General features: G+C 37.2%; 1 protein-coding gene across 1 annotated transcript; it reads left to right on the top strand.

Moving 5' to 3' along the window:
- Positions 1–534: 534 nt before the first annotated feature.
- nog3 (noggin 3) lies at positions 535–2,308 on the top strand. Its single transcript, XM_066704648.1, has one exon. The coding sequence runs from the start codon at positions 1,169–1,171 to the stop codon at positions 1,841–1,843; it is 675 nt and encodes a 224-aa protein (XP_066560745.1). The 5' UTR covers positions 535–1,168; the 3' UTR covers positions 1,844–2,308.
- The last annotated feature ends 7,171 nt before the right edge of the window (positions 2,309–9,479 follow it).

Genomic DNA, 9,479 nt, shown 5'->3' with positions numbered 1-9,479 from the left:
TCAACACCTTCGCAATGTTGGTGGCTTCTGATGTATTGAGAGCTTTTCGTTTGGCTTGGTATTTAAGGGATCTATTATAAACCATAATTGAAAAACCTTTTTTGTTTTGCTAATGAAAACCTAGAAAGTATTTTAGTCATTTTCTATTGCGTTAAGAAATATTATTAAACAAGCTACTACATAAATGCATAATGCATAAAAACAAATATTTGTAAAAGATATAAAGATTACTGGCCTGAGTATTCTTAAAAAAACATATAAATAAAATCTCCTTCGCCCTTAAAAAAGTGTTTCGAGAGAGAATATAATTGAACACATTCGGTAGGACTGTGACGATTACTTAATTAATTTGTTTAATGAATAATGTATAATATTGTAATTTGTAAAATACAATACTATTATGGGAATATGTATCTGCCAGTAGAGGGCGTGCAAAACCCAGCTGATCTTCAGAGTCCCAACATACAGGACCGACCACCCCTATCCCCACCCCCCCAGCCCCCTTACCCCCACCCCCGCCCCCAGAGAGAAGGAGGTGTCGGGGATCTCTGGCAACAAACCCACATCCAGAATGGGTTTATGGATTACATCACAGCCCGTGTGGATAAATCGGACGAGCCAGGTAATTTTCAGTTTGGCTTTCAGCAAAAGAAAAGGAGAAACCATGCTGATACTCAGACCTCTGGACTTAACATTGACTACTAAAGATCAGAAGCTGGTACCAACGTCTGAGCAAGAGACAGACTTCACCAGCTTTTGATGGTGCCAGAAACTAATTCTGTTTAGAGAAGTACATTGGTATTTTTTTTTCTTTCATGAAAATAAAAAGGGATACTTAAACCACCCTGCCATGGACTCTGCTGTTAGACGCCAGAGAGCTTTTCTTCTGGGACTCACCAACTTCAGCTACTCCTACTAGAGTCATTGGTTGCTATGGTGTGAGCAACTATACCTGACGTTTAAGAGCATTTCAAGAGAGGAGCAGTTGGACAGGAGATAACTCGTGGTGCAAACTTTTGCCTTTTCAGCCAAGTTATTTCAAAGGATTTGTATCTGTTTTCTTCTGCTCCTATTTCAAGAATTAACTGGATCCGCGCTTCAGACTTTTAAGGAATATTGTTTTACATACTTTTGTAAAAACATAAATAATCATTCACGTTTCAGAAAGATGGATCATTCACAGTTTTTGGTAACCATGTATGTGCTGGTCTTATCGCTCGGTCTGAGGATAGAAGAAGGAATGTGCCAACACTATTACCACCTCCGTCCCATCCCAAGTGACAATTTACCTCTTGTGGAGCTTATAGAGCACCCGGACCCGGTATTTGACCCCAAGGAAAGGGATCTCAACGAGACCGAACTGAGAGGCATACTGGGCAGCAACTTTGAACCCCATTATATGTCTATATACCCCCAAGAGGACAGATATCCAGGGAACGACGAGCTGGCTGATTTTGAACTGAGACTCAAACCTACCGGGGCAATGCCCAGAGAGATCAAAGCCATGGAGTTTTTTGACATCCAGCATGGCAAGAAGCACAAGCCCAGTAAGAAACTCAGAAGAAAGCTGCAGCTGTGGCTGTGGTCCTATGCCTTCTGCCCGGTGGTTTACACTTGGAGCGACTTGGGGAGCAGGTTTTGGCCCCGCTATATTAAAGTGGGCAGTTGCTACAGTAAAAGGTCTTGTTCTGTCCCACATGGGATGTTTTGCAAGCCAGCCAAATCGGACCATTTTACCATCCTGCGATGGAGGTGCCAGCCGCGAAAGGGGGGGCAGAAATGCGACTGGATACACATTCAGTACCCCATTATATCAGAGTGCAAATGCTCCTGCCCCAAATGAAATGAACTTTTAATTTCATATCAATCATAGCTCCATGGTTATTTTTATATGCACTGCCGAGTGTAGGAATGTATATTGTATGTATATGTGGTGCCATTTAATAAGATACCTGTAAAAAGGTCAGTATTATGCATAACCAGCGTCTACTGTATTTTGGGGAAAAATATCCTGGTTGTAATGTATCTTTATATTTATATTGAAGAGCACTTCGCTTGGCGAAGCATTAAAAAAAGAAGACGTTTATTGAAGGACTTTAAAGCTATTTTCCATTCTTCGGAAAAAGTGGTTTTATGGACCTCAGACGGCGATATATAGATTACAATGTAATTCTGCAGCTGCGAGAGCTGTAAATATAGAGGTAAATTTGAATGATTAATCCTGTAAATTAAGAGTAACTGCTATTTATTCTTTATATTCCTGTAGTAAAATGCCAGTAAAAAAATTAAAAGTAAACCACTAAAACTATATTGGTAAGAGTTGGCTTTCTTTTGGAGTTTGACTTCACTTTCTTCTGTGCTTTCTATGGTTCCTGGAGAGGATTTTGTATTCTTGACATTTCATGTACAATGAGACACGTGTCTTTCACACCTACTATTGTGGACAGACATGGCTGAAACTTGACCCCTTGACTGCCTCTCAAAGACGTCTTAACGCAGACACCTTATGAGCTTTATCCCACTTGATCCCATCACACACGGAACTTTTTCTTCTTCTCCAAAATACCTGGAGTCCGAGTCTATCCTATTAGCTTTGAACATTTAGGACGCTTTAAGGAGCCAGAGTAACATAATGTAAAGCTGCGTCCCTTAACGTATCTAGTTTTGTACATCATCAAACAACTCAATAAATACATTCATTGACGTATTAAGATTGTTTTCTTCCCTGTTGAGAGTAAAAGACTAAGAGAGGGGTATATTTGACGCATGTTAGAATAATGTTATTTAGCTCAGTAATGTACGGTATTTACGCAGATAGAGGATAGTGGATAAGGGCTGGGAATATGGGTTTAAAAGGTGTGCTTTCATATGCTAATAACCAATTGCAGGAGGTATAGGTGCTCAAAAATAAATACCACTTTTAACTAGAGATAATTAAGAGGTGTATCTGTTAAGTGTTTAGTTTATGTATGCTCCCAGTTTCCGGCGTTTTTAATGAAAGGTTATTAAAGGTCATGTTTCAGAACAACCAAACTGTGTTTTTATCCACAAACAAAGACGTCTTCATGAATTTCTGAGGAATAACTTAAAAGAAACTGACTACACTTTCCAATCACTAGTAAGTATACTATATTTTCACTTATTCTTTATAATATGCTAAATGTCGACACAATGCATTGTTATTTAAACCTAGGAAGGCGTATTTCTGCTTGATATGTGATATCACTTGTAGCTCTGGAAAGTATTAAGACAGAAAACCCACTTTAAATATGACTTTTTCAATATTCAAACCGTGTTTATAACATTACTTCACTAGAGAGAGAGGGAGGGAGAGGGAGGGAATAGCGGCATTATTTCTGGTAAAGAAAAGCACCCTACCCCCAGTCAATCTGAAGGGTCTTTGTAAAAGGATTAAAAGTTAAAGACCTTCATCTTATGATGCTTTCATTTAATCTGTGTGGCGCCTAAAAGACACGCTGGATGGATGATCACATGTACAAATATTCCGATGTCTGCTACCTTCAGTCTCCAGGCAAGGCAAACAAACTTCACTTGTTTCAGTAAGAAAGAGGGATATTGAGATTTTTTTTAACGTTTGTAAATTACTGAACTGTTTAGAAACGTTTTTGACAAGTCCCCAAATAATCTTTAATGCCCCCCATTCATTAGCATTAGCCTACACCCAGCAAGTACGTTTTCTAAGAGCTCTCCCTCCGACTTCTCATTATGGAGATACTTCATTTGTTTAGCTCCTGTTCATTTTCTTTCTCCTGCACAAATAACTTTACGAGTCTTGCTCATAAAACCATCTTGCCACAGGATGCCAGCCAAGTTTTTTTTTTAAATGTCAACACACTTCACCCAAACTGTGAAGTCCTGCTGTAACAACCCCTTACAAATGTAACTGCTGATAGTGTAACAGGGATTTATTTATTCACAGTATTTGCTACTGCTGACAGATCCCAGACTGCGCCTATTCTACTCCCACGCCTCTCCGTCCTTTATAAACACGTTGTGGACAGAGCTTTGTAAGAAAAATAAACCACTGGGAAACTTAATGAGTTAAGCGTGGTATGCTCAATTAAGTCTGTCAAATACCGTTAATTTGCATCACGCAATCAGTATTATTTCTTTCTTCATTTCTTTGAAGATGTCAGTGTATTTACAGAGTGCTTTTCGGACCTGACACATTAGGAATTGTTGCAGCTGGGGCTTGTGATCATCACTGAACCAACGATTGTACTGTGTGTTGTACAGATAACAGAGAAACCTAATTTGTGCGTCAGTAATTGCTGAGCTGAATAAGGCTTTAATTAAACGTTTTATAAATCATAGCTTATCACCCTCCTCCCAGCCCCTTTCAACATACATATAACATTAATATTCCACTCTTGATTGTTTAAAATGAAACTACTACTGATGATGACGAAATATAATCATAATAATATTAAAAGCAGCTTTAGAAAATTAAGTACATTACAGACTGTTTTGAACTGCACACAGACTGAAAGTTGTGGGTTTTGGCAGTCAGGTTTGCACTCACATTTGGCAGTTCAGATGTGCGCACTCATTCACGTCCTGTTAAGCCATTATTGTGGTCAGTTTTCCCCCTGAGTTTTATATGTTGTTAGGTTTTTCTGACTGTGCCGATGGAATGAATTTATCCAGACGTTCCCTCTGTATTTTCCATGATACCCTCTTCTGCTTTCCTCTGTCTAACGTTGCTAGAGCAACTGTGCCCTAACTCATGTGTTGACACTTTGTTCAGGATACCCAATTTAGTGAGCCCTTTTTTTGTTTTGAGCATACCTATTCGATGACTGGTGTTTGAAAACTTGGGTGCTCACTAATCTTGTAGAAATACCTCTGCCTGCCACAGATCAGTGAGGGGAACGGGTGATTGATAGGTGTCCATCCCAGAGGTGCTGAAGTTGTGTTTCAAAGTACCCTTGTCATGCGCTTCTCAATGCAGGAGCGAAGGATATTCCCAGGCTGACCTTTCCCTGCCCTCATTGGGCTGCTGCTCAGTGGGAGAGGGTGAGGTATGATGAGGTCACCAGATCCCAAAGTTTATGAGACCTCAACCCTGCCCCCCCGCCCAAAAAAATTATAATAATAATCTACACTTTTATATGAAATGAAGATTATGTATTCTAGGGTGACTTCTTTTGAATAATCCCTTGGATTGTGAAGATAAATCCTAACCCCCCCCCCAAAAAAAAAGAAACAAAAACAAATCAAATTTCTGTATAATTCCTGCCAGTTTTAAAAACTAAACTCAACTCCTCTTCCCTCCATGTTGCTAATAATATGAGCAGGAATGCACGGCAACGTTGAATGGAACTAACATGATTATACCTCCCTTATTACTTCATGTAAAAAGTAATTGCATTTTCAATAATTCTTTCAATGAGTGTGGTGTGCAGGGCACTGTGACGACCCCTTAAATATAACCCCAATTACTTCCGAAAGAGTTTGTCGCGAACAATGCAGGGGTCAGCAGATTGCCATGTTATTTTTCTTAGGGTCAGGTTTCTGTAAAATGATAGGTAGACTGTGTGTAATATTTAAGGATAAATCTGTTGTATCGTTCCTCTTCACACGCATTTGGGTTTGGTTAAAATACTTGTATTCTGTTTAAGCAGGGTCGACATCATCTTTGAATTGAGATTTGTCACTCAGAATAAGAGACATCATGCTGCTTAGAATACATTTAAAATATAAATGATTTCGTTTAAAAAAATTACACGCCTCTAAGGACATAAAAGTCTGAGTCCCAAATGGCATTATACTTGTCTCTTTAGACTGAATGATGGTGGAGCTTGGTATGTACATCAATGCCCCCTTCTGGACACTTTTTACAACACAGTTCAAAGAGTTGTATGCAAGTCAGCTCTCTGACACACACTCAAACATTTATTTTAGTATCAACCACTTCACAGTAACACCAATTTGGACAGAGTATTTACAACTGTCCCATCTTTTCAAGAAGTTATTACAAAAAACAAGTAAAGTCACAGATATCTCTTTCTTTTGTCAGATTGATATGGCTACAGTATCAAAGAGTTGTGAGGCCAATCTGAATCTCGTTCCACTAAAATGTAAAGTGAAAGTTTTCCATTCAAGTATAATTATCAATGTCAAAAAATATACCAAACAAACAAATACATACACACATATTTAGGCCATCAACCAGAATATACGTTAGTTATTTTGTTTTGATGAGATATGGAGGAATTCATGCTGCAAGTCCCAATTGAAGTTTGCTTTCTTTTTATATACTGGAATTAGGGAGTACGCTGTGGTAGTGTGACCAAATAAATTGTCTTGCTTATTTGAAAGGTTTCATTTTGTATCCGTAACGATGTATAGACTGATTCAGAAGAATGATCTCTGTGTCATGATGTCCATAGATCTCACTAAAATGCGTCCCTTTCAGGTGAAAGATGGAAAAACCTGAATCAACTCTTAAAAATAGCTTAACTTGTTGTTATGCATAAAAAATTGCATAAATGGGTGAAGTATTTATGTGTATATAAGCATTCATGATCCAGACAGTGTGATGTGAAACAGCATGCCTAATTGGTAACCTTAAATGGCAAAGCATTGCAGAGTAATAGGCTGAAATATGAAAAATAAACAACAAAATAAATAAAGAAAGAAAAAGGCTTGGATGTCTGCCATGTGTTTTTAATAGGCAAGCACAGTTTCTATTCTAGTAATACCCAGTTAAAAAAACAGTCTCTATCTTGCCAAGGTCTTTAGTGCTTTTTAAAAAGCAGGATTACATTTGTTCTGTTTACATATATTTTGTTTTATGCTCTACACAAGAAATAGACTGTGGTCTGTAAGCATTACCTAGTATTTTAAGTGTGTCAGAGAGGGGTGAAGCAGCAAAACATGGACCATATGGAAATTAGATTTATATTATTTTCTTCAAATAGGTTTAATCTTTTTCCCAGTATAATCTGAATCCTGCATAATTCAATGGAATCTCCACATTTTATCTGGTTGTTTGTCTTCAAACCTTGTGTTGAGTTCCTTGCATCTTGTTTTTATCCTCAGGGTAGTCAATTTCGATTATTTATTTTAATTTCAGCTTGTAATCCTTTTGGATTCGATTTTTGATTTGTCCCTTTATCCCTTTCAATAGAAGATGTTTTTTTGTAGTCTGTTACTTTACGTTATTTTTTTGTTGTTTTTCTTTTAGCATTTTGCTTTGTCAACTGTTTCATAATTGCTGTTGTTTGTTTTAATGTAATATGTTTCTTTCTCTTCTTTTTTTGTACGTTTAACTGTCTTTGAGGCTGAACAAATGCCAACTGTGCTTAAATGATTTCTGTCTCACATAATTGGTGTTGACAAAGCTCCCAGTGCCTGCTTACACAAGCTGTAGTTTGAGGGATACAAAGTCACCATTTCTTAATACCCCACTTGGTGGAATACAGATTTCGGTATGAGTTTATTTACAGACACAGAATTGTGAGCCTGAAATAACGACTTCCTCTGCTTTAGCAACCTTAAACGTTCCCATGACTTTAAACTACTCTGTGGTGCACATCATGAAAACTTACATTATAATACTTGGCACTTCATTAAGTTCTCAATAATCCTTTTCACTAGTCACTCAGGACAAGTACAAGAGACATGATTATATCTTTATTAACTCTTCAAAGACCTCCGTTACACATCATTACTCTAAGATAGATACAGCAGAACATGATAGTGCTTGACTTTAAGCTGAAGGTAAGTGGGGGACACTTGGAAAATGGGAACATTTCTGGCAATTAAAGGATATTGGTCAAAACAAGCTAGTTTTACCCACATGTGCATGGATTAATTATCTCTGTTACTAAAATAAAAAGTGCTACTGGATGATGTATCCACATTAAAGTGTGCAGTCCTTCCAAGAATGTGGATAGAGCATTTACATATTAGTGTGGGTTGCAAGCAAATGCTCAAATATATAAAAACAATTATGGAGCTTCTTCCACACTTTGTTTTGATTGAGTTTTGCATAATTCAAATGACTACAGGAAAATAGCAAACTGAGTGAGCTGCTTCATTAGTGTTTCAAATTATTAGAGAATTTGTCTGCTGTTAAACGCTAATGTAATTGAATCACTTTGCTTGCTGCAGTCAACAGTCTCTTTTGGTGACTGTGACACTGTGATTTACAGCATGTTGAAATTAAGAATTATCTTGTCATTTGGTCTGTGGGCACATACTAAGATCTGGAAGAACTAAATGTCCTCTGAAAAGAAGCATCCTCGCTTTTCTGGTACAAATGAGTCAACCAAAACGGATGTCACTGAACATTGGATGTTTTGCATTTTGTAATTAAAACTCAAGTATTGGAATTTCTTGACTGTCAATCAAAGGCCTCCTTCAGTTAACATATTTATATTTATGATTGACCTAATCACAGTAAGAATGGGGTTCTAGTTTGAAATATATATTTATGCTAAACAGTCATTACTGGAATGATCTGCTCTTTTCCAGGTCCAAGTATTTTTGTGTTTATCACAGGATTTGCAGAAATGTATTTTATAATTGCTTCCAAGTTCAAAGAGGAACTAAACCTCCTTCAGGACATGAAAGCATTTTAGTGCTTTAATTAATTTAAGCAACCTGTGCAGTATTTACTTATAATAAGGGAATCAGGGCCAAGTGTATGGAATATGTTTTTTTTTCTAGTTGTTAAGTTCACATTAGTATCACTTGTGTATCAAATGATCCGTGGTGTTCAGAGACCTGCACGGACGTAAGGAGGACACAGCAACGTGTTTGCCAATCCTCTGTTTGATCTTAAGTGTAAATCATTAGGGTTTTTTGGTTTTGTTATCATTTCTTTTTTAAACAAAGAATTGATCATTAGTTTCTTCAATACAGTCAAGTAGTTTAGGGATCCAACTCACTTTAAAACTCATAATCCCACCATCAAGGGTGTCTTAATTTTTTGGTACAACTTCAAAGTAAGTGTCCTTTTACAGTATACTAGAGATCCCACTGAAGTGCAGTTGAAGGACAGTAAAATAAATGCCTATTACTGACATGCTTTGTCCTTTTTTACATTAAACTCATAAGCCTTGTAATAGGAACTGGATTTCCAGCATACCTAAGTGTATGACTGTTGTAGCCACGACCTGGGAATATTATACTATTTATTGCATTACATTTTTCGTTTAATTGTCCATTGTATGTTAATCTCTTCATCTATATATTTTTTTCTTATCCCATTAACATAAAAATACAATTTGAAATACAACCTTTTGAATTTGAGCTTTAATGTGCAGCGTTTGTTAATTTTAGTGGAAATAACTATTCTTTGACCACAGTCTGCTTGTCACGAGCTGTACTAAAAACATATATCCCTGCATAGTTTCCATCAAGGTAGCACATTTCTGTAGAGACTTCTGTCTCCTCAAACACATGATGTCACCCCCACTAACATGGCATAGTCTGCATGACTCATATTT

The sequence above is a fragment of the Amia ocellicauda genome, chromosome 5 (genome assembly GCF_036373705.1).
Source record: "Amia ocellicauda isolate fAmiCal2 chromosome 5, fAmiCal2.hap1, whole genome shotgun sequence".
Classification (NCBI taxonomy): Eukaryota; Metazoa; Chordata; class Actinopteri; order Amiiformes; family Amiidae; genus Amia; species Amia ocellicauda.
The sequence above is the reverse complement of the archived record's forward strand: the minus strand, read 5'-3'. Positions and strand labels throughout refer to the sequence as shown.

Excerpts from the sequence above, each read along its gene's own strand:
- nog3 (XM_066704648.1), top strand. The coding sequence starts at position 1,169 with ATGGATCATTCACAGTTTTTGGTAACCATGTATGTGCTGGTCTTATCG.